The sequence below is a fragment of the Centruroides vittatus genome, unplaced genomic scaffold (genome assembly GCF_030686945.1).
Source record: "Centruroides vittatus isolate TY-2023 unplaced genomic scaffold, ASM3068694v2 contig_357, whole genome shotgun sequence".
Taxonomy (NCBI): Eukaryota; Metazoa; Arthropoda; class Arachnida; order Scorpiones; family Buthidae; genus Centruroides; species Centruroides vittatus.
The window spans coordinates 997,028-1,022,157 of record NW_027122180.1 but is presented as its reverse complement, the minus strand read 5'-3'; the positions used below and the strand labels follow the sequence as shown (position 1 = coordinate 1,022,157).

Genomic DNA, 25,130 nt, shown 5'->3' with positions numbered 1-25,130 from the left:
ATTAATAATTATAGTTTTACAAAATTTTTTCCTCAGAACAATGCTTATATTCAATTGTTCATGTTGTTAGTTTTAATTATAACTTCACACTTTAAACTACATTTGGCCAAATATTTTGAATAAAAATTTATGAACATTTAAATATTAACTAATATTTAAAAAGTTCTGTGTTTGATATGATAAGGGAAAAAATATGCAAGTTTATAAGAAAACATAATAATTTGATTGTATATAAAAAGAGATATTGTATCATTTAAAAACTTCAAAATAAAAGCTTTTAATTTAGTTCCATACAAATTTCATACAAAGCAGAACTTAATAAGCTAACAGAAGATACTGTAGTATATTAATTTTTACAGAGGGGGGAAGTATCACTAGTAAATATTTTTCACTAGTTTCTGCAGAGAAAGGCATCCTGTTTAAAATGTAATAAGAAAAATTTTCATTATTGAATAGTGCAAAGCCTTTTTCTGGATTCAAAGTAACAAAAATGTACACGTTTGCTAGTATGAAATTGGAATGAACTATTCTGATTTAACTTTAAATGCTGCTTCTGACATCAACTTCTCACTTTTCTTGTGAGTGGTCCCATTTAATTCCATGTGAACAATTATTAGCACTTCTGGTAATAACACTTTCAGAATATAATCCATATCCTGTAAATCAATTATAAAAATGATTATAATTATTTTAAATTTTAATTATAAAGGAAAATTTTTCTGAATTATACTAATTAAACAAAATTACAAGAAAAGAATAATTGAATAAAAATTTAGGCACTAAGGTAGTTGGTTCTAGACTTTTTGCATAGTTGAGATAGAGAGATGAAATTTTTCTCAGTATATATATTGAAAAGGTATGTACAATAAATTAATAAAATATTAACATTTGTATAATTGAAAGTGAAAACTAAGATTATTATTGTATGGTGGAAGATTGATACTCCTGAAAATTGCATAATTAATCCACAGGAAGAAAAACTGCAAAGGTTTGCGTGCGCATGCACATTCAAAATTTTGGTTGGTAGCTGATATGTTTAGGAATCTGCAATGACTATTTTTTTGGTTCTATTGTATTTGCCATATAGTCAGTGATAGTGATCAGTTTGTTTTGAGAAGATTGTTAAACCAAGTTATTTTGGTTTGTTATATTTTTTCATTTCTCAATATAACCAATTGTTTCTGTACTGTTTTTGAGTTAATAAATACTTGTCGCTCACTAAGTTTCTTGTCCCTCTTTTGACAAAATCCATGCAAACAAAAGTGGTACTGAAACCTAGGAGGAATGTTGAATTTTGGAAAAACATGAACAACAGATTGTTGTGAAGACTAATGAATACATCTCATAAGCTTCAGTTAGAGGTAGATAAGTTAATTGTGTTTTCTGGCAAATTTTGTGATTTACATCTGCAGCAGCACAATTGCTTTGGGGAGATGAATCTGTGGGGAGATGAATCTGTAGTGACACAGAACAATTTTGCATGAATTAAAGTTAGCAAAAAGTGAAAGTACAGAAACCAGTATGGTAGATTTGAGGTCTGAATGTGGATTAACATTATAACTTAGTTTGTGTAGGTCTTTTTATGCTATAAAACAGTGTATGGAGAGAATCTATTCATATTTTTGTTTGAACAAATCTGCAAATGAAATATAAGCTTTGTACTTTTTACACGAGATTTATTGGGCATAGCAAGAGCAAGCTTTTGCTAGACCCAATAAATTTTGGGAATGAGGAATCTTGGCTTAAAAATTAACAAGTTGTGAATGGATGCCTAAGACATTAGAGAGGTTGAGGCCAAGTACAAATGTTAAACTTGTACGGCAAGCAGAAGTACACGTTTGATGTTTTAAGTCCAAGTAAAAGACCTTGCGGCACTCGTTCACAACATCATGTGACTCTGTGAACCTTGTGCATTGACTCACGGAAAATTTGTTAAATGTATCCGCCATTTTCTTCAACATCAAGGGTTACCAGCAAAGGTAAATAAACAAATTAAATTGTTTAAAAGTATTTATAGGATGTTTAATAACACTAAATAATTATTTTTAATTAGCGTTGTGTCTCTTAGCGTTGTGTCTCCTACCGTATGATTGGACGATAGGACTACCTCATACTTTTGTCGAGGGAAGTTGTGGGTTATATAAATTCATCAAACGAGGATCTCGGAAAATTAATTTTTAGAAAATTTACAAATATATTACGCTGTTAATGGTAGAAGATGCCGTGGAAGAACAAGCCTACCTTAAGATAAGCTATTATGTAAATATATGTAAATTCTATAGGCACTTGCTAAAAAATTGAATAATTTCTGGATTAAAATTGTCTGTTTCTTTATTTAAGCATTTACGAATAATATTGTAATCATTATTTTAATAAAATAAGTTTTTCATTTTTTTGTGTTTGTGGTTAAAATTATAAGTTTAAGCCGATCGTTACTCACCCTTCTAGATGTAGCAAATGCCATTATCGACTGTATAGAACTGACAGATGGTGGCGCTCGTCTGTCTGCTGTTTACATTTTGGTCTGAATACATGTGCCTCAACCTCTTTATTAACAGTCTGAAAGTTACTTTATTAGATCAGAACAATTTTCATTTATCAGAATTTCCAGTGGTATGCCAATAAAAGAACTCATACCAGAGTATAGAGAAAGAATGCTCTTGGTTATGTCTACTGTCAACAATCTACAACAAATAATAATTATTTATCTCAAAAATTTTATTTGTTCCTTTTAAATGGATATTGGAGTTATTATTGAACTTATTTAATTGTATTATTAGCTGATAATTGAAATACACGTCTTTCAAATATTTTCAGATGCTAACTCTGCCATGCAATCTCTAGAGAAAACATGCCAGTCCCAAGCCTGGAAAAAGGAGGGGGCTTGTTAGATGAGTGTCAATGCGCTAACTATAAAACAACAACACGAATGAAATCTGATGTCAATACAAGCAAAAGATAAAAGATGCCGGCTCAGATGTTGCCTGAATAAACAAGGTCCGCGACACCAACCGAGCAATCTGAGTTGGGTCGAAAAATTGGCTACCGAAAGAAACAAAAAAAAGCTTCACCCAGCAACATCGAGTACTTTCAGTAGGAACCTAGAATGTCAGAACGTTATGGTCACCTGGAAAACTAGAACTGCTTCGGAAGGAAATGGAGAGATATCAATGCGATATATTAGGCTTAGCGGAGATGCGTTGGACAGCTCAGGAGAACTGAATGGTGGTGAAGTCATCTGGTCGGGAAATGATACAAGGCACGAAGCTGGTGTTGGATTTCTGCTTAGTAAAAGAGTACGAACAACATTGTTAGGATACAATCCAGTTAGTGCAAGATTGATGATGGCAAGGTTTGAAGCAAAACCATTTAATATATCAGTAATCAAGGTATATGTACCTACTTGAGATAGCAGTGAAGAGGAGATTGAACTTTTCTATAAAGATCTAAGCATGATAATAGAGAAAACACTGCGGAGAGATGTGATCATCATTGGAGGTGACTGGAATGCATAACGAAATTTGAGAAAGAGTAATGGGTAAGTATGGCTATGGAGCAAGGAATGAACGAGCGGAAAGACTACTTAAATTTGCTCTAGATCAAGCTTTAATGATATGCAATGCCAAATTCCAGCAAAAGAACTGTAGAAAATGGACATGGAGATCAAATGATGGAACAACAAGAAACATGATTGATATGATTTTGATCCAAAGGAGATTGTCAACATCAGTTCAACAGTGTTGAACCTTTCAGGGAGCCGACATAGATTCTGATCACAGCTTAGTCATTGCAAACAAAGATAAAACTAAAGAGGAAAGTTAATGCATATTTCCAAAATAAGAGAGACATTTCAAAGCTAAAAGATGTGAAAATAGGGAGCATATATAGAAATACACTTGAGAAGAAGATAAAAACCTTAGACAGGATGGAAGAGCTAAACACAAGAGTGGAAGAAATAACAAAGGCAATAAGAGAAGCAATTGAGCAAACCTTACCAGAAGAGGAAAAAATCAACAAGAAATGGATCACACAAGAGACCCTAAAGCTTGTCCAAGAGAAAAGAGCTCTTAGGCTTAGAAGAGACATTTCTGAAGAGGTGGAAAAACAGTATAAGGTAAAGTGCAATAAAGCAAAATGGCTAGAGGATCAGTGTAGAAACATATTATGGTGAATGTAAGACTAGAGAAGTATATAAGATGATCAGAAATGTCAACCAGAAATGGAAACCAAAGCAAGTGACAATCAAAGATGAGAAGGGAGAGGTCCTACAGAGGTTGACAGTTATTGCTCTGAACTATACAAGGAAACGTTAGATACTGATGTACTAGAGAATCTAGTAGATGAATTAAGGAAGATATCGCCACCAAGTGTTGAAAATGAAAATGATATTATGAGGGAGGAAGTTGAAAGGGCAGTGAAATGGTATATCTTGTCGATTAAGCATGGAGGAGAAAGCTTAATTATTTCTCCTGTGATTTTGTCATGTCCAGGACTCTTATTGTCTTTTAACCAAGTGTGCAATGAGGTATGGAAACAAGGAAAGATACCTAAAGAATGGGCAAAATCAATATTGGTGACAATACATAAGAAAAGCAGCATGTTAGAGTGCAAAAATTATAGAACGATTGCCCTAACAAGCCACATAGGAAAAGTTTTGATGATGATCTTAAAGGAGAGACTAAGTAGTTTGATGGAAGAACACTTAGCAGATGAACAGGCAAGTTTCAGGAAAGATAGAAGTACAATGCAGCAGACACTAACATTATGGCTATTAGTTGAAAAGGCAAGAAGAAAGCAGAAAAACATCTATTCCTGTTTTGTGGACTTTCAGAAGGCATTTGACATCATAGACCAAAAAGCCACCTTGGCAGTTCTAAAATCTTATGGAGTGGCTCATAAACTAATAAACCTGTTAAGTTATATTAATGATAATGCAGAAGCAGCTGTGAGATTGCATGGGGAGCTAGAAAACTGGTTCAAACCAAAGAGGCACCAGACAGGGAGATCCTATATCCCCAACTATCTTCATAAGTCTCTTAGAAAGAGTCATGGATAAGATGACACAAGAGATGCAGGGAACATCAGTTCACAATGTAAAATTCAATAACCTGAGATTTGTAGATGACCTAGTTATCATTGAAGAAAGTGAAGAACAACTAGAGAATACATTACATCTGCTTAATGAAGAAGGAAAAAGATATGGACTGCTATCAATAGCAAAAAACTAAGACAATGATATTTGTTGATAACTATATGACAAGAAACATCCTAGTAGATGAGAAAAACATTGAAAATGTAGAGAGCTTTACATATTTAGGAAGCAAACTAACCTATAATCTGGATTGCAAAAAAGAAATAGAGATTAGAATAGCCAAGGCAAAAACAAATTTGAAAGCAATGAACAAAATCTGGAAAAGTAAAGCATTTAGTTTGCAGACAAAATTAAAAGTATTGAACACCTGCATCTTCTCCTGCATGCTGTACGCCTGTGAGACATGGGTAATAACAAAAGATATGGAAAGAAAAATATTAGCATTTGAAAGACACTGTTACCGAAAGATCTTACAAATAGGCTGGATGCAGAAAGTCACAAACGAAGAACTTTATAATAGGATATATATGAAAAAGAATCTCTTACATAAAATTATACAAGGAAAACTTCAACTGTTTGGACACATTACAAGAATGAATGAAAACAGAATAATTAAGACTTTAGTCTACAGTATTATGGGTGGATCCAACAAAAGAGGCAGATCATATAGAGAATGGATTGATGACATGAAGAAGTGGTGTGGAGTGAATGTATGGAAATTGAGAAAATCGGCAATAGATTGGGAGAAATGGAAGAAAATAGTGGAAAAGGCATCAGACGCCAATGGGCAATGAGCCCAGGGTTGATGATGATGATGATATTAGGGTTGATCATAAAATAAGTAGATTTATTTTTTGTTGGCAAAATTGCATATAAAGAAGCTGCAGTGCATGTCGAACCATAATCATAGTGCAACACTTCATTACAGTTTTTGGTTTGAGCCACAGATGACCAAACCAACAACACAGACCCCTCCAGAGGTGCCCAATGAGCCATAATACAGTTTTTGGCAGTGGAAGGTGTAAAACCAGCCACCATTTTTCAAAGATTGAAGGAGGTTTATGAAGCAGGCAGCCTTTTGCACACTGCTGTTTTCAACTGGTATAGGAAGTTTTCAGGCAATCATCAATCATCGAAGGATAACACTTGCTCTGATTGGCCATCAGCATTGACCAGGAATTTCGGAATTGTTCAAGTGGTTGATACATAGTCAACAGAATTGATGCATGACAATTTGGATGGTGACAAATGTGTTGCACATCAGTTTCAGAAGCATGCATAACATCGTATGCCAACAGTTGGATACCAAAAAATTTGCTGTATGAGTTCCAAAGTTTCTGATAGAGGAACAGAGTCAGTGAAGAATGGGTGCCTCTCTGGAATTTCTCAGCTGCTACCAGCAAGAGGGTGACTCATTCATGTACAGTATTGTTGCTGGGGATGAGACTTTGTGTCACCACTACGCGCCACACACGACACCAGAGTCAACAATGGAAGCACAGTGGGTTTCCTACCGCCCAAGAAGCTTTGAACCTCAATCAATGCAGGAAAGATCACATTGACTCTATTCTTTGATATGGAGAGACCCATGCTTGTCAAGTGGCTTCCCAAAGAAATAACTATCAACTCAGCCTTCTATCATGAAACCACAAAGAAGCTCTGTGCTGCAATAAAGAGCAAATGTGCCTGCTGCCCCCACTCCGCCTAGGTATGCAGAATATGCTCCGTCAGTTCCACTGGGAGCAGTTGACCACTCCCCTACAGCCCTGATGACTGCAGCATGTTTAGTCCATTGAAACCAGCACTCCTTCAAATCTTCCTTTAGTTGGACAATGAGGTGAAAAATGCAGTGAAGAACTGCATTTCACTGCATTTTTCACTTTGACCAGCTTCTTCAAGCACAGCATCCGCTGCATGGTAGAAAGATGGGACAAATGCCATAACAACTGTGCCACTTAACTTTAATCAAAGTTGTTTTTATCAACCTACAATTTTTGTCGTCTACTTATTTTATGATCAACCCTAATACATAACCCAACCAAAATATTAGTAAAATTAATCTGCAAGATTTTACTGGACAAAAATTAACTCTTTCTTGATCGGGATACCAATCTGTCATACCCCTAATTGTTAAGCAAATAGTCCAGGGTACTGATTCATCGATACCCTGTTAAAAATCAATTTTTATAAAATTATTGGCAACAGATGTCAGCACTTGACGGTAAACTCTTGACTAGCGTCTGTTTCACATATTTATGTCCAGGTGGTGTTTTGTTGACCTATAAAACAGTTAGTTGGAATTTTTGGAATTCACTTTTGGTTTTTTGCTCGAAGATTGCTTTGTGTGTTTTGCAGGTAAGGTTCCATACATTTTCCTTGTTCATTTTATTCAATCATTCTTTTATTTTTCTATTTAGTTTTCTGTATAAAAATAGTAATTTACTTTCTAAGGTATATACGGTATATTTTTCATAATTTTAATATAAATTTTGATCCTATATCAAATCATATTTGTAATTGTTTTATTCTATATTTTCGATTCAGTTATCATAATTTTATTTATTATACTTTTATAGTTATATATTGTAATGTATCATTATATATAGTTTATTTTTTTTAATTAGATTCGTTGACCGTAATGGCATCAACGTCTAAAATTCAAAAACAGAAGAGTCTGACCTCTAAGATTACATGGAGAATTTCTTTGATACTAATCTCAGGGTCAGATAACGATTTGGCCTCTCCAAGTCCCTCTACTAATCAATTTACGCAATCAAGAAGTGATGACGATGATGAAGACTATCAGGAGGTTCTATCTCCCGAGCAACCTTCCTCACTTCCTTTCTCTTTTCTAGAGCTAGCTGGCCCTAGGCACATGCCACTGCCAGATTCACCCCCGATTGCATATTTCAATCTTTTTTTACAATGACTTTGCTCAATTTAATCGTTACGTGCAACAAGTCATAAATGGCATGGGGGATAATGTACCGCCCACTCTGAAGAACTGGTCCAAAATTTCGGTTGTTGAAATAAACGGGTTTTTAGCATGTATATTGAACATGGGACTAATCAAAAAGCCTTACATAGCATCCTACTGGTCCACTTCTTCCTCCCAAGCCACTCTATGATTTGGGAAAATGTTTTCAAGAACCCGCTTTTATCACTTGCGTTTTTTCCATCTTGTCGATAACTCTAAGTTATCTGGCCCAGTAGAAAAAGGATACAATCCTTGTGCAAAATATCAACCGCTAGTCAATCATGCTAACAGAGTGTTCCGACATTACTACACGCCACACCAGCAAATTTGTATGGATGAGAGCCTTGTTGGTACGAAAAATAGAACCTCTCTCATACAGTACCTTCCAAAAAAAATCATCATCAGTGGGGCATAAAATTTTGGATGCTGTGTGACTCAGTCTCTAAGTACTGCTTGAGTTTTTTCACTTATAGAAGGGCCAGGACTCAGCAGGAAAAGGACAACAATTCTAAATTTGGTCTAGGATACAGTGTCGTAAAAAAACTGCTTCAGACGGGGTTGTACCTCAATAAAGGTTATCATCTTTTTGTATATAATTTCTTTAATGTTGGTTCCTCTTGTTCGATATTTATATTCACTGGGTGCCTACATCACTGGCGCTGTTCGACGAAACCGAAAATATTTACCTGCCCCACTGAAATTGTCAAAGTTTTCTGTTGGCCAAACATCCTATTTTAGATCTGGCCCATTGTTAGCCTGTGGCTTCTAGAAAAATCCTCACAAAAAAATCTGGTCTTGCTACTATCCAGCCATGCGAGAGTGTGTGAAGAACAAATTGTTAGGCGCGGGGAGGCTAAGTCAAAGCCACAAATAGTGTTACAATATAATAAATTTATGGGCGGGGTCTATACATCGGACATGACGTTGTATGCGCACTTGGATGAGAGAAAGACTGAAGTACTGGAAAAAAGTTGGGTTCAACATCATAGCCAGGATGGTGTTGAACTCTTATCTACTATACAAAGAGAATTTTGGAGGCCCAGGAAAACTGAAATCTAGGTATGCCTTCTACATTTCAATCATAGAGAGCTTGGAGGGGGAATGACTGGCCACTAAAAACCTTCCTGAAGATCCTCAGGGACCAAGAGAACTCGGGAAGTTACCTGAAAGAAAAAAGGCGAGATGCTGCATGTGCACAAGCATGGGGATGAAGAGGCTATCCAGAACAATCTGCACCCGTTGTCTGAAAGGGTTACATCCTGAATGTTTCCTAAAACATTATTGTTGACAGGATAGGTATGTGATATAATTCTGATCAAACATTTTACATTATATTTATATGCATTATCATCTTGCTGCAAATGCAAAAAAAATAATAAACTCTCTTACAGATTTGTTCCTGGCAGCATCACAGATGCATTTTTCCCCCTACTTTTTAAAAATTTTTATATAAAAACTTAATGATTATTACTTGTATGTTTTATCTTTATCATATTTTCATCAGAAATTTTTTTCATTTTTGTTTAGTATACACGCATGAAATTACTATACAGCAAAATAAAGTTTTGATTCAAACTAATTTTTGATATATAGTTTTGAAATTATCACACATTATAACTTTTATGCATGTATTTTTTTTTTGCGTTGTACAAAACAATATTCTACTTAGTTCTTTTTGGTACTGAGCTAGAACAATGTTACCAGACAATGTTAATTTTGACAAAAAGTAACAAATTTTCAAGTAATATATCATAACTGACATTTATATTATTTTTTTTCTCATAAATTTCTTTAATAAAATTTATTTAAAAATGTCCTATTTAAAATGAAATATACTGATAAATATATGTGATTTTTTTCATATGAATATAATAATAATTTGATTTTTGGCAAATTTTTAAAATATCATCATCTGACTAACCTTGTCTGACCTATATTCCGCTTGGCCATTTTACAATATAAACGTAAACAAGGAGGCATGGTAAATGGTCAAGAAAGAGTTAATTTATTAAAAGTATGTCATTCTTCTTGAATGAAGACAAGTTTTGCTTCTTTTCAGCAGTTTTTGATTGTAACAGGTTGCAAATTCCACCAGCAGCTGGCAATCATCTCACATGCTCGTTTTGTGTTTATGTTATATGGACTTGTTAACTTTCAATGTTTATTAATACTCTCTGCACTAAATGGAATCTGTACTTAGCTTTAAAACTCCAAATTATTCCCATATATAGTGATTGCAGCACTGACATACAATTGGGAAGAAAATAGCATACTTCAATGTTCCATAACGATGGTATATTGGTATGAGCAGTACAGTTATCTACTAGAAGAACTATTTTTTCTTTTTCTGTATCATCTGTTTGTCCAAGGTAGCCACTCATTAAAGAGGCTTGCAGTCATATAACATTTTCCATTGGCCTTATAATGAACTGAAGTAAGGAGTAATTATGATGCAGCAGGAGATAGGAAAAATAATTTGAGAAAGGAAACCTTACCAACTACAGAATGTATAAATTATTTTGAAACCAAACTTAGTCTTTGATATGCATAACTTTTTGATCACCCTCTATATTCAATATTTCTTTAATCATAATTTTAAATTTTCATTAGTAAATATGATCATTAAAATTTGAACCAACCTCATAATTGCCTTTATAAAACTCTGGTATTAAAAGATCCATTATATAATCTATTTGCTTCTCTGTAAATGGGGCTAGATGTACTTGGAATGTCAGATCAACTAAACCAAAATTTTTAAACTTATTAAATAGTTCATTTAATTTAAAAATTTTTAACAGTAGAAAATAATAATAATAAAAATTTACTCTTTGCCTTTCCACCTCGAACATAGTCTCTGTGACGTCTGCTGTATACCTAAAATAAACATTTATTTTAACTCATATTCTGTTATAAAAATACAAAATGTTGGAAAGAACATATAAATGTCATTATTCAATAATTGTTAATTATATCAACATTTTAATCTTGTATACTTCTGATAATTATAATTGCTCTTATTTAAATTGCTGCTATATAATTATTGATAAATCAATAATGAAATAAATTGATAGCAATGAATTGCTCATTATTTATGTAAAGGTCGCCTTTGGCGGCCTGAGTCAAAGAAACCGCCCGACTGAGGTAATTGCTCCCACCTGGAGTCGGGGCCATAAACGGCCGGAAGGATCAAAGGTGTAGCGTCTCCACTTAAGGGTCAATGTGTTGGCCACGTGCCGGCCAGCTTAGGAAAGTAAATGTAAATAAAGCGCGGACGCAAATGTAAGCTACGTCGGCGGGAAATAGGGCGGACGTCGTTGGAAGGCTCTAAGAAGGGGAGGCACTGATTGGTCGCAGGAAGGAGTAGCAGAATCCCTTAAATTGGAAGGGTGGCAAAAAAACGAGGAGAAAGGGCGAGCGACCTGATACGTGGCGGTCTCTAACACCAGGCAGACCTTTGAGGCGGAAGAGAGAGTGTTCTCCTCTTGGGAAGTCCTCTGGAGAAAGGTTGTCGTAGAGACGGACGGCCACGAGGTCAAGCCATCTCCGGAAAGGTGACTCGTGTTCCCCGGCCAGCTAAGTCGACGTGCGGCATCACAGTTTCGGTACATTAGCGTACGTAATGTTATTGCATAGTGTACATCTTTGTAAATATTTGTAAATAAACTGTATATAACTAATTATCGAGTGTGGAGGTGTGACTTTCAACGGACCATCAAACGGACAATCTCGAGGCGTAAAGAACGACTCGGGACGGAACATTTGTAAAGATCACGTGACGAGTAAGAAGGATCTTCACTGGCGCAGTCTTCGACAGGATTTTCTTGCAAATCTTCAGGAGATTCTCGCAAGACGACAGGAAAGTACTGAGCCCACATTCGAGATAGTTGAGAACTTTGGATACTTACGGAAGGAAGAGTAGCCGGAAATCAAGGCGGAACAGAACTCAACATTGGTAAGTTGTTCTTGATTATTTGTATTCAGAATGCCGGGACGCGGAAGGACTCAAGGGTCAAAAAGGGGTATGCCATGTTCTGAGGATCAGGGAGGTCGGGCTGATCTTAGTCAATCCCAGGAAATGGATACGGAGCCAGAAAGGGAAATTTTGGACCCCGAGGTCGAGGTTACGGACAACCAGAATGAAATAGAGGGACGTGAGTCTGACGAGTTAGAGAAATTACGCTTGCAGATCAGACTAGCCGAGATAGAAACTAAAAACAAAGAGATAGAAACTAAAAACAAAGAGATAGAAACTAAAAACAAAGAAATAGAATCTAAAACCAAAGAAATGGAAACGCAAATTAGACTAGCTGAAATAGAAGTTAGGAAGAGTGAAATAGAGTTAGAGAGAGATCGTCTACGAAGTGATTCTAGGACTAGTGATAACTCTGAGCTGGGAGGTAACTTGGATAGCCTAGCTAGAAAACTCAGATGGGCTTTACCTAAAATGCCAGACAAGGAGGCGGAAGTACCGTCGTGGTTTCGTGCCGTAGAAGTAGTTTTACAAACGTACGATGTGCCGGAAGAACTTCAGGGGCAGCTAGTTTTAACGGTGCTATCGGAGAAATGCAAAACGGCGTTAAATAGGCTTACGGCAGACGAGATCAGGGATTACCAAACCTTAAAACAGTTCCTACTAGACGAACTAAGACTGTCTGCTGCTGAATACCTGAAAGAGTTCACTTCCGCTGAAAAGGGAAGCAAAGAAACGTGGCCCCAATTTGCAGCTAGAATGGAGGATCTCTATCGGTATTATCTGAATAGTAGAGGCGTAGATTCCTTTGAGCAGCTAACAAAATTGGTGGTCTCGGATCACCTTAAGACTAAGCTAGACGCCGACGCTAGGCGTTACGTTTTGTTGCAAGAAGGTAAAGGCTGGTTCCCACCGGAAGAGTTAGCCAGATACGCAGATAAGCATGCGGAGGCTGTGGGAAAGGGTGACTTTAGAGTTATATCTGAATTCGAAAGGGATAGAACAGTCACTAGAACTGGGGGCATGAGCGCGAACAATGGAGGATCAAGAATGAGATGCTATGTCTGTGACCAAATGGGTCATCTCAGAAGGGATTGTCCTCGGAGACATATTAAAGAGGAAGGACCGAAGTCTAAAGCAACGCGAGCGGTTAAAATAGACGAAACGGTAGAATCGGACGAGCAGCTAGTAGCTAGGGTAAAGGTGAACAGGGAAACGATCAGCGGAAACGTACCCGTTAGTGTAAACAAAAATCTCCTGCTCGCTTGTAAAGGTAATAAATTTTCTGCAATAGTGGACACGGGGGTAGATATGACGGTTATTAGGAAGTCTGTAGTGCCTGTTTACGTGTCGCGGGTAGCGAGAAAGGTTAAGTTAATCAGCGCATTTGGGCAGCAGGTATCAGCAGTGTTAGCGACAATACCTGTAAGACTAGAAGGGAGGTCGAGTAAAAAGAAAAATGATTACGCTCCAGCCTTGATAACTTGCGCATTAACTGACGAACTTAGCTGCGGTACAGATGCATTACTTTCGGCAGCCGATTATTGCGTTTTGAGGAGAGTCGAACGGACGAAAACGAATAGGCGACGGAAACCAGTCGCGAAGGTTACGGTTGCGAAAGAAAGCGGGGAAAATAGGACGAGCCCCACGACAAATAAAAAGAGCGATGCTAGAAAATATTGTAAGGCGGGTCATAGTCGGCAGGCAAGCGTTCCCCTTCGGCTAGTTGACCGCACGCCTCTTAAGGAACAATCGGTCCCTAGGGCATTGGTAGCGCGGGATGATAAGGCAAAAATCGCGCACAGAAGGGGGAAAAATCGTAATGAGATCGACGTACTATCCAGACGGGAAATCAGGAGCAATCCGGAACCCCCAGATCGTACAGACAAGGCAGTTATGTCGGTATTAAGTCCTTCGGATAGGTGTAATCAGTATCCACCAGGCGATTCTGAATGCAATGTGACGGGACAATTTGCCGAAGATGTTATTGACTGTGTAAAATATCTTTTTCTGTAAAATATTAAATACTGTATATTGTTAGTATAGTTTATTATTTGTAGTAACTTGATCCTTGTAATAAGAAAGGAGGAAGTGTAGTGTAACGAAACAATTTGTACGGTAAAGATTGCTGTTTGTCGCGGTAGTATTGTTTAGGTCAAACAGGCTTTTGTTGAAGCGCAGTTTGAACCTTGTCGGTGGGAGGTGTAAAGGTCGCCTTTGGCGGCCTGTGTCAAAGAAACCGCCCGACTGAGGTAATTGCTCCCACCTGGAGCCGGGGCCATAAACGGCCGGAAGGATCAAAGGTGTAGCGTCTCCACTTAAGGGACAATGTGTTGGCCACGTGCCGGCCAGCTTAGGAAAATAAATGTAAATAAAGCGCGGACGCAAATGTGAGCTACGTCGGCGGGAAATAGGGCGGACGTCTTGGAAGGCTCTAAGAAAGGGGAGGCACTGATTGGTCGCAGGAAGGAGTAGCAGAATCCCTTAAATTGGAAGGGTGGCAAAAAAACGAGGAGAAAGGGCGAGCGACCTGATACGTGGCGGTCTCTAACACCAGGCAGACCTTTGAGGCGGAAGAGAGAGTGTTCTCCTCTTGGGAAGTCCTCTGGAGAAAGGTTGGCATAGAGACGGACGGCCACAAAGTTAAGCCATCTCCGGAAAGGTGACTCGTGTTCCCCGGCCCGACAAGCCGACGTGCGGCATCACAGTTTCGGTACATTAGCGTACGTAATGTTATTGCATAGTGTACATCTTTGTAAATATTTGTAAATAAACTGTATATAACTAATTATCGAGTGTGGAGGTGTGACTTTCAACAGACCATCAAACGGACAATCTCGAGGCGTAAAGAACGACTAGGGACGGAACATTTGTAAAGATCACGTGACGAGTAAGAAGGATCTTCACTATTTACTTGTTCCAAACTATTAGTAAATAATTAATAATTGAGTGATAGATTATTTAAAAATAATAACAACTTTAGTTTACTAAAGATTAAGAGATATAGCCTATTTTCTGATAAAGTATTTGCTTCAGTAATTAACGTAACAGAGGAAAAAAGTAATAAAATCATTTTCTTACTATATAGAAATTACATTAAAAAAAAAAAATTTTGAAAAATAGATTTTCAGTAAATAGTCGATTATTTTTTTTGAATTACAAACTAATTCTATATATATTATCAATAAAGATTTAATTGGACTTTGTCCACCAATAACTTTTTGAATAAATACTGACAACAAATAACATACCATCAATGGGTACACATATATCAAAATATATATAATATCCTAGTGCAGCAATTCCCAACCAGCAGCACGCACTTGATGGTTTAGAGATATGCGAAAAAAAATTAATAATGTCGGATATACTATAAGAATATTCAGATTCTGCATTCAGGCCTTTGGCAATGTCACAGCACTTGATGCTTAGTTTTAAATAAAAACAATTATATTTAAGTGTGTCCTTCTTCCAACACTTTTTGATTAGAAACAACTTTTTGCATGTAATAGTACAGTGCTATATACCATATTTACTTGCATTTAAGAAGAGGTTTTTATCCATTTATCACAGCTTCAAATTCCTAGATCATCCTATACACGCAAGCAAAAGATTCTGTGTTTTTTTGCAAATAATTTTTGTGAACCGTGTATTTGCAATTTTTACCAGATGCTTACCCTCTTGTATTTAAAAACAAAAGTATTTTATCTGGGTCGTTTGAATCATTCTTGTATATTGTCAGGAGTGAAGATGAATAGCAATAGGAAAAGCAAAGCTTTTGAATTGAATTCCAGATTGAAATTCCAAAATCACACAGGAGCACGATATAAGTTTTAATCAACGGAGAATGGATTCGACTGTTAAGAATTGGCAAAAAAATGTTCCTGATTGTCCAGCTTTACATGAACAAATTATGTTGTCGGTTTTACAAGATTTTTCCTTAAAGTTTAAAATGCCAGTAATTTTTGAGGGACAATGTGTGCATTTACATGCATTTGATATTTTACTTGTGATTAAATGAAATAAAATTAGAATTGTATTAATAAATCTAATTTTCTTTATTTTGATCTTTAAAGTCACACCTTGTTCTATATGCGAGGTCATCTTATATGTGAGTAAATACAGTAATTGACCAAGGTGCCACTGTTTGACAAACATGCAAAATAAAACTTACTGAACATTATATTGTTACAATTCTACTGGTGCTAACATTTTGACATTCTATAAGTTTGCTTACATTATATATTTAAAAGTTAGTTTTTAGTCAGTTTTTACAATACTTATTTTATATTTAATTTAATCAATTTGCAGGCATTTGTGCTGTCACACAATTATATACTTTTTATTATTAATTAATATCAATTTCTGTATGGTAATTTTTTCATTATTTTAATTCAAAATTAAAATTAATTTCTAAATTCAATTATGGGTTGATATGGATTAGTGGTTCAGCTCACCAAGTGGTTTCATTCCCTGAACACTAGTAGTTTGGTCATGGGTTCACTCCTTGCCAGAATGAGCTGGCCACAGGTTTTCTGGGTTGTTTTCCATGTCTTTAATGCCTAAATAGGGGCCAGTTACCCTTAAAAGAGCTCATGGAAGGCATCCCCACTAGACAGATCACCCAAGTGCTGCATTTCCACAAACAAACAAATGGATCGGTGATTGAAAACCGGTACAGTAAAAAAGCTAAAACACAAAAGTTTGTAAAATGATCAATTACCAAGCACTTCTGAATGTAATATTCAGAAGTGCTTGGTGTTTTGGTGCAAAACACTGAAAGGGCACAGTCTTCAGTTCTGCAGGGGTAAAAAGAGAAAATACTGCAATGAATACATGAAATATTGATTTTTGTATATAGGAGCTGATGACTGTCCTAAATAGAAATGTGTAGTATGTAGAGAAGTGCTGTCAAATGGCAACATGAAATTTTTCCTACTTTTACAGCATCTACAAACAAAACATGGCAATTATAAAAACAAGGAATGTGATTTCTTTTAAATGCTTAGCAGCTCAAAATAAGAATATTTCGATTCTAACATCATACATCTTGCCAGCAAATAGAGATTATGAAAATGTGATTGAAGCTATTACAGTAGAGCATCGATTATTCGACTCAATTGGGGACTGGGGTTGGTCGGATAACTGAAAAAATGGATAACCGAAAAGTATGAAAAAATACATTATTAGTATATCGCTATTAACTTTCGTCATGTTGAATTTTCATCGATGTTAAGCCTATCAAAATTTCTTTTAAATAATAATTGTCGCTATTGTATCGTTAAAAATTATTTCTTTATTCTACACAAAATAAATACAGTACTGTACTGTATATTGAAAATATAAAACAAAAAAAAATATATTCGGGTTACATATTTTACATAAAGTAGGCCTATACATTAGAAAAGGAAGTCCAAAATTTTCTTTTGCTTCACAGCTGACACTCGTTTTTTGCTGCTAAATCTCGCACGTTTTAAAAACAGCAATTGGATAGTGTCGTTAAATAAAATTAAGCCTTGTTTAAATACTGGCCTCCCTTTCATGGTTGAGTCAGTGCTGCCAGCTAAAACACACAAAAATAATATTAAAGTAGCCAAGACATAGCCAAATATTGTAGCGCCACATCACTAGCGGGCATTTGAATTTGCCTACTAGAACGCGGTCAATTAACCAATGTGACGGTTGATCAAGGGTCAGATAATTGATGCTCTACTGTATTAGTTTCTTTTTTATTCAAAGAGCAATGGTGTGGTAAGTAGAAAATTAGATGAAACACCTAGCATTAAACATCTGTACCTATACAGATAACTGTTTAATCTTAATCAATTCAGTGGCCCTGTGCACCTTTCTTGCCATGTCACTACTATTTATTTACTGTTGACAAGTATAAATATGACTATATAAAGTACAAACAATTTTCTAATGTAAGGGGTACAATTTAGGAAAATGGGCTGCTAAGGGGTACAGAACCGATATACTAGGGCTTCTGCTCTTGACTATCTTCTGCAGTCTAACCCTAACATTTCACATTGCTTTGCATCTGCTCTATTCATTTGTGTTTCAATTTATACAATAATTCTTTAGAAAAGTAATATTACTTTATAAATATTAATTTAATGATTAAATAAATAGCAAAAAGAATATGACTGTAATTTAAAATACCGAGGAAAATTTGAATTGCATTTAAACAAGTCCAAGCACTCCTGAGAAATGTTCATTTGGATGCATTTCTGGTTGACAATTAACTAATGTGGCACCCATTGCACTGAGCTTTTTCATATGCAAATATTCATGTAGGATGTTGTGAACACAATCTATTGAGATCTCTGCAATAACAGTAAGCTCATGTACTTTCACTCATGGATCATTTAATACAGCATTGTGGTTTTTTTCTGATGATTTCCTTGTCATTGTAATTTTTGGACATTCATCATCAAAAATGGAAGAATGACTATATGTAAATACAGTAGCTCATTTCTTCACTGTAGAAAACAATGGTAAAGTGTCTTTCAAAGTAAAATCCAATTCCTTATTAATATCTATTGACATTAAACCTTTTAAAACAAAGTATTTTATCATATTTTGACATTCGATTTTATTCATTTTTTGGAAAACACTAAAACCTGTTTGCTTTGCTCAACCACAGCAAACTACTGAATGCATGTGTTTGAAATTTCACAGTTTGCCTTCTAATGGATCATACTTGAGAAATAACTTTAACATTTGATATTACCAGTGCCATTTCTGTGTCAGGCCAAGAACTTCTCAAACTACTCTCATAAATAAGAATGGTCAGCAATTTTTTTAACATTACAGACTTGAAGGCTGCAATTCACAATACTTGGAATATAGTTCCTAAAAATTCTTGAAAATTAAATTAAATCTAATGAAAGATTGTATATTTAAACTAATTAATTTAAATGGAAAGTTTATTGGTTACTAATTCTCACTCTTTTATATTGCATTTAATTCAGTTGAGTTGATAATTTTTTGGGACAGTAAAATTTCTTTCTGCCAATTTAAACAACAGCCAGGAAAGTAAAAGAATTTGGAAGCATACAACTTTGTAGCATTTAATTCATGTAATAAACATGATTAAAAACAACATTGTTTTTATCTAGTTAATATAACAGGTTGATTTAAATTTCAAAATAATATATGTTAATAATTATTTACATCTTACACCTTAGCTACAAAAAGTATCAAACTTCAGTCTTGTAAAGGTTTTGTAATGATCTTATTTATTTGTGTTTCAAATTATCCTTTGAGCTTGCAGTAAATAAATATTCAAGATTGAAGTGTTTCTCACAATACATAGTGGGATAATAAACATGATTGCTTTACAGTTTGGCTCATAACATACAAAATTCTTAGCCCTAATAAACTCCTAATGAGTAATATTGGTAAACAAATGGAAAGTTAACATTAATTAATATAAGTTTAGAGTATCAAAATTTTTTGATAAATTTTACATAAAATTTCCAATAAATTAAATCTAATTTAGCATATAAAAAATTATCGTTATGATAATTTCAAAATATTTAGTATTAAATACAAACCTTGCCACATGCTATACCCTTTAACTTTGACCAATTTCTTTTAACAATGTCTTTTAAGTAAGATTTCTTCACTTTACTAAAAAAATTTTTTAAATGATTTTATATTTTGATTTTGAAAAAGCTATTTAGTTAATATTTTAACATAAATATCACATATGCTTAACACTATAAATAATTTAGGAAAAAATAAATTCTCTAAATAAAATAATTTTATAATTACCCCAGCCATTCACATTTTTCTACAGGTTTTTCTTCAAAAATTAATTTATTGTTATTATTACTGCTGTCATTTAAAGGCACATCTGAACTGGAACTACATGATTCTTCTTTTATTGGTATTTTACGAGAAACAATGTCATTAAACAACTTTGTTAATTTTGCTAATTGATCATCTGACAGTTTCTGTTCTGATGTAACGTTATCAGAATTTTCTTCTGTAGATGTATCATCAGAATCTTCTCCAATATTATCTATTTCTTTTAAGACTTCATTTGTTATTTCATTTACAAGCAATGGTTTTCCCAAAGAAAAATTTCTTCTCTGCCTGCTTTTTTTAAATCTTTTATTTCCTCCATTTTTATCTCTAAAATCATTTAAATCATCACATTTTTTAAAATCTTGGTCATCTTCAAACTTATCATTACTTTGTAGTTTCCTTTTTGAATATGCAAAGTTGAGATTCAAATTTTCGTTAAGAGAATCATACTCAACATTTGGGTTTTTTATGGATGTATTCTTTGATGTTTCATTCCAATCTGTTGATAAATGAAGATCTTTAATATCACTCTTTCTTTCTTTGTTTGTCTTTGATAATTTTGAATTTACAACACTTTTGCTAAAATAGTTATTTAAGGTTTTTTGTGTAACTTTTCTCATTTTATTAACTCGTTTTACTTTTGGTTTTAAACATGTATCCATTTGCAAATATTTATTTTTTGATAATGGAGATGAAGTTTCTGTTGTTGAACACACAGTATTCAGTAATCCTGATGAATTTTCTGTTTTTGAGTTTTGAGACAGTTTTTCTTGAACATCCCTGTTTGATTGATGATTTGATGAGGAACTTAATGGTTAATCCGTTTTCTAAGAAAGATATTAGTTTTACTTATTAACAATAAAAATTGCTTTTAATTACTCAAAACTTACCAATTTTTTTTCTTTACAACTTGAAAATTCAACTCATTTTCGACTTTTAATGAGCTAATCTGTTTCTTTTTCCTATATTTCCTAAAAAATATAATTATTTTTAATATTTTGAATCAAATTTAACAGATATAATTAAAAACTGACAAAATTAATAAGAAAAATCTGGTTAATTATGATAATTTCTTATTTCTGAAATTACAAATTCAAATAAACTTTATTGTAATAGGTTAGTACCTGTTACATAGGGGTGTATAGTCTTTGTATAAACACTTTGATATTACAATTTTTTTTTATAATTTTCAAAACAAGTTAATCCGTACATAACATCATAAAAGTTAATCTAAATTAATTGACTGTTGTCATTATAGTTATTAACATCTTTAGTTAAACCATCTTTACTGTTCTTGACAGTGGTAATTTAAAGTTGGATACAATATCCTAATAATGCAAATTGTATATAATTGTAGCCTTTGCTCTGTAAAAGGTACGCACACTCTTCATCTGTTATTTTTATCTAATGCATGCAGGTTACAATTATCACATAATTCACTCTATTGTAACAGGATAATACCTGATACATTGGAGTATACAATCTTTATATAAACACCTTGATAATATAATTGGTTTTGCAAATTTCAAAACAAGTAAATCTGTACATAACATATCTTATTCCAATACAACAAAATAATTATACAAATTGTATATAGTTGTGACCTTGGCTTTGTGAAAAAGATATACATACTCTTTTCATCTGTTACTTTATCTAATGCACAGAGGTTATAATTATCACGTAATTCTTGAGCTTCTTTGCGTAAACAAAAATTATGAATTCTTGAACGTTCATCATTACATCTATAACAACTCCAATTCAACAACTCATAACTTGACTTACTGTTTATCATTGGCTCCTTATTCATATGTTTTATCTATTGGTTGATAATTATATATAACATTAGAACTACTTTTAAATAAATAGTTGTCTGAAAGAATTTTAAAATATTGACACCAATTCTCAAATGAAACCAGTAATCCTTCATTCACTTTTAAAGATTTTTCATCTGGATTAACTGTTTTTTCTTAGATACTCTTATATAATTAATATTCATATTCTAAATATAATCTATCTATCTACTTTCATTTTGAGCATTCACATCTCTGAAAAACCAATTTATTTTTAGGAGGAGATTAGTCCTTAGGTTATTAATTCTTTCTTAAAAAAACCACTTAATTCAACTACTTTATCCTGACCAAATTCAAAACCATTGTATTTTATTAATATTTAAATGTGAGAAGCAAAGGACACGGGCTGTTCCGTAAATGCCACTTACATGGCAACAGGTTGGCGAGACCTTCTTATGTTGTCTGTGGATGGCTTTTAAAGAGGTGAAGGCCAAAGAAGGCAAGGTCTTTGTCCTGTCAGGATGATGACACCAGTTAGGATGAGTTTAGGATAATTTAATTTGCGTCCTAACTCGTGATTTGGAAACGCTTTATGAAAAGAAGGGCTTGTCAATGAGTGGGGAGTATGCAAGTAGGTCAATAGGAGCTGTGTACTGAATGAGAGATAGGTAGACAGGTGTTAACTATAACAAACAACAGTTTAATAAAATTCTAAGTCTAAGATATACATAAGAATTTCAAACGATATGGCGATTAAATGTGGATAATATACAAGTATACAATGAGGCGTGTTTATTCTGCTTCCTAATGCTATGCCATGCAATGTTATACCTATTTTTGCAAACGTGGACAGAGAGTTTACAAATTTCTAACAATATACCTCTGAGAGGGATGTAGGTAGATAATGGCAAGTTGGTCCATCGTCATCTTGGAGACATTCACCTTGATATGGAGCTGTATGTTCGCCTCGTCGGTGAGTAGAGCTTCCTGAAGGCATCTAGGGATGTCAGCCTTGGATATGATGTCTTGGGGAACGTGTCCACTTCGTATAGCCGATGGGGGACTGAGAACAAAATGCCGCTTCTGTGAGATGGTCACAGCCTCCTTAGGATGTTTCTATGGGATGGTCATGACAAATGTCGAGAGGACAAGACATGGACAATTCCGGGCGTTCGTCGTGACCGTGCCATATATGCTTTTAGTATGCTTTTAGCCTGGGAAAGTGATCATGTGATTGGCAGTTGTTTGGAAACAAAAGGTTGATTTCGCAGGTGCTAGTTCAGTGATGACTTGCGTAGACACAACAGTGTCCCTTACTTTCCTTTCTTTTCACAATCAGATGTTATTATTTAGCAACTGACTGTTAAAATTCCCATCCATTTGTTGAAAGAAGGATGTCATTCAATCTGTACATTGTGTGAGGTTCTTCTAATGATTGTGACAGATGTTATATAAAACTTTCTCAAAAATGGAGCAAAATATCCCCAAAATCACGGATCTCGGGAAATAATTACAAGTTGTGTATGGGTAGATAATCAAGGAAGATTTTTTTGATACCAGTATAGCATAGAATATAAGTTAATGTTGTGGTAAAAAGCAAAGGCTGATTCACGTTCATTGTTGTCCCTAAGCTTTGCTCAAGCAAATTAATTGGAAAGTCTCATTTGTAAAAGTGGTATAATTCTGACTATTTACATACATAGCCAGAATTATAGTTTAGAATAATATATATTAAATACTGAGTGAGATGTTAAAGGATAGAATAGATTGGTTGTGATTCTTCACAAGATAACTTTGCTTGCTCAGTTGACAATAAAACACACAAGATTAGCAGTATTTCTTTACAGTTTTGTGCTACCTATGTAATCAAAAGGCTTGATCCTGTGCAATATGATTCTAGTCAGCTGTTTCAAGTCTAACTGTTATTTGTGATAAATATGCATTAATTACTTAGATTAATTTGTTTGGAAAGTTTATTATCTCATTTCTACAGATTCCTGCATGACTAGCAGAAAGTGAGAGTTCTCCTGTCTGATGTAGTTGCTGAAATAATAGTTGAATTTGGAGAATGGTTACATGTTGTTTATATTTCTTTCAAGAGTAAGTAACTTTAACATATTGAAAATCTGTTTAACCTTAGAAAGAAAGGCCATGTGTGTCTAATGGCCTTAAATCCAGATCTAATACCATTAGATAAAAGCTAATAATTGCAAATTAATAAATATTAATACAGTGGGTGATCAGTTAACAAACAAATCGGATAACAAACCCTTTCGTGGAAGATTTTTATGACCGGACAATGAACACCTCACAGAACAAACATAAGAAGCAGCGATGTAAAATAATGAATACTGATTGATCTTCCCTCATCTTCAGGCAAAAATTCAAAACTTTTCGGAGCGCCAAAGACATCGACATCGACGCTCAACCCAGTATATACTGATTGGATAGTATTAACTTTGAAACTCTCCCTTGTAATTCCAGCCTTTTATTTTTCTGACAGAAACAATTCTTTTATAGTATTCACGAGACTGTCGGATGGGCACTTGTTAAGTTTTGCGTCAGTTTTTATTTTCGAAAGGTGAGAGTATAATAGCAAAGGTAGAGAGTGGGCAGAAGATGTTTGATGTTGCTGGGCAGTTTGGCTTGAACAGGTCTACAGTAGGCTGCAGTTCAATCTTATTCAAGAAAGATACAGTATAATTAAGAAGACTCAATCAGCTAAACGAGTAACAAAAATCACATCTAAGAAATAAAGAATAGCTCATAATGGACCTGAAACAGATCTGACGACAGAAGAACACCAAAAAACTCGGCGAGATGTTTTTTCTGAAAAAGAGGATTAATGCCGATATCTGCTATTAAACACCTTTTGAAGAAGTGGGAGGATGTCAGAATGACATTCTTAGAATGGCATCCAAACTGTACAATGCTATTAATTACTTCTGAAAAATCCTGAAGAAAGAAAAGCAATTGATATTGTACGGGTTAAAGAATCTGTCTAAATGGAAAAAACACGATTAATAAAAATGCAAGACTGTGTATATATGTATTTTTATTATTACATATAAATAAATGTAGCAAGAAAGTATATATTTTTTATTTTTTGGGGTCTCTGCAATGGGTTAATCAAATTTTCATAAAAACATATGGTAAATCGATAATTGGTTAAAGAACAATTCGGAGAGCGAACAGAGTCTTGGAACGGATTATGTTCATTAACCGATCACCCAGTATAATTTTTTAAAAATACTGGATAGTAATTTTTGTATTAATTAAAATTGGAAGATAAAGTTTTTTGAAAAAGTCATCTTTTATTCACTTTCATGTTGTCCTGGAATATATCCCACAACAACCTGACCTTTTCTTTCAGGCTAATTGGTGAACAAAAAATTTTAAATTTCCTTAAAACATAAAAAATATCCAATTCAAAGATAAAGCACTTTATAAAAATTGAAATGGAAACTAAAATCAGATATCATCTTA

General features: G+C 34.3%; 1 protein-coding gene across 2 annotated transcripts; it reads right to left on the bottom strand.

The window, feature by feature from the left end:
- Window positions 1–294: 294 nt before the first annotated feature.
- On the bottom strand, window positions 295–20,828 carry LOC136974825 (uncharacterized). Of its 2 annotated transcripts, XM_067269781.1 has the most exons (7): window positions 20,745–20,828; window positions 19,819–20,681; window positions 19,599–19,674; window positions 10,895–10,943; window positions 10,709–10,809; window positions 540–656; window positions 295–470 (listed from the first exon to the last, which is right to left on the bottom strand). In XM_067269781.1, the coding sequence occupies exons 2-7, from the start codon at window positions 20,514–20,516 to the stop codon at window positions 420–422; spliced, it is 1,092 nt and encodes a 363-aa protein (XP_067125882.1). In that variant the 5' UTR covers window positions 20,517–20,681; window positions 20,745–20,828; the 3' UTR covers window positions 295–419. The 2 variants fall into 2 exon arrangements, with proteins under 2 accessions (XP_067125882.1, XP_067125883.1); XM_067269782.1 differs by having other exon boundaries at window positions 387–656.
- Between the last annotated feature and the right edge of the window lie 4,302 nt (window positions 20,829–25,130).

Excerpts from the sequence above, each read along its gene's own strand:
- LOC136974825 (XM_067269781.1), bottom strand. The coding sequence starts at position 20,516 with ATGGATACATGTTTAAAACCAAAAGTAAAACGAGTTAATAAAATGAGA. Across the intron at positions 10,944-19,598 it reads AGGGTATAGCATGTGGCAAG|GTATACAGCAGACGTCACAG; the intron begins GTTTGTATTTAA and ends TGTTTATTTTAG. Across the intron at positions 10,810-10,894 it reads TCGAGGTGGAAAGGCAAAGA|TTGATCTGACATTCCAAGTA; the intron begins GTAAATTTTTAT and ends ATTTTGGTTTAG.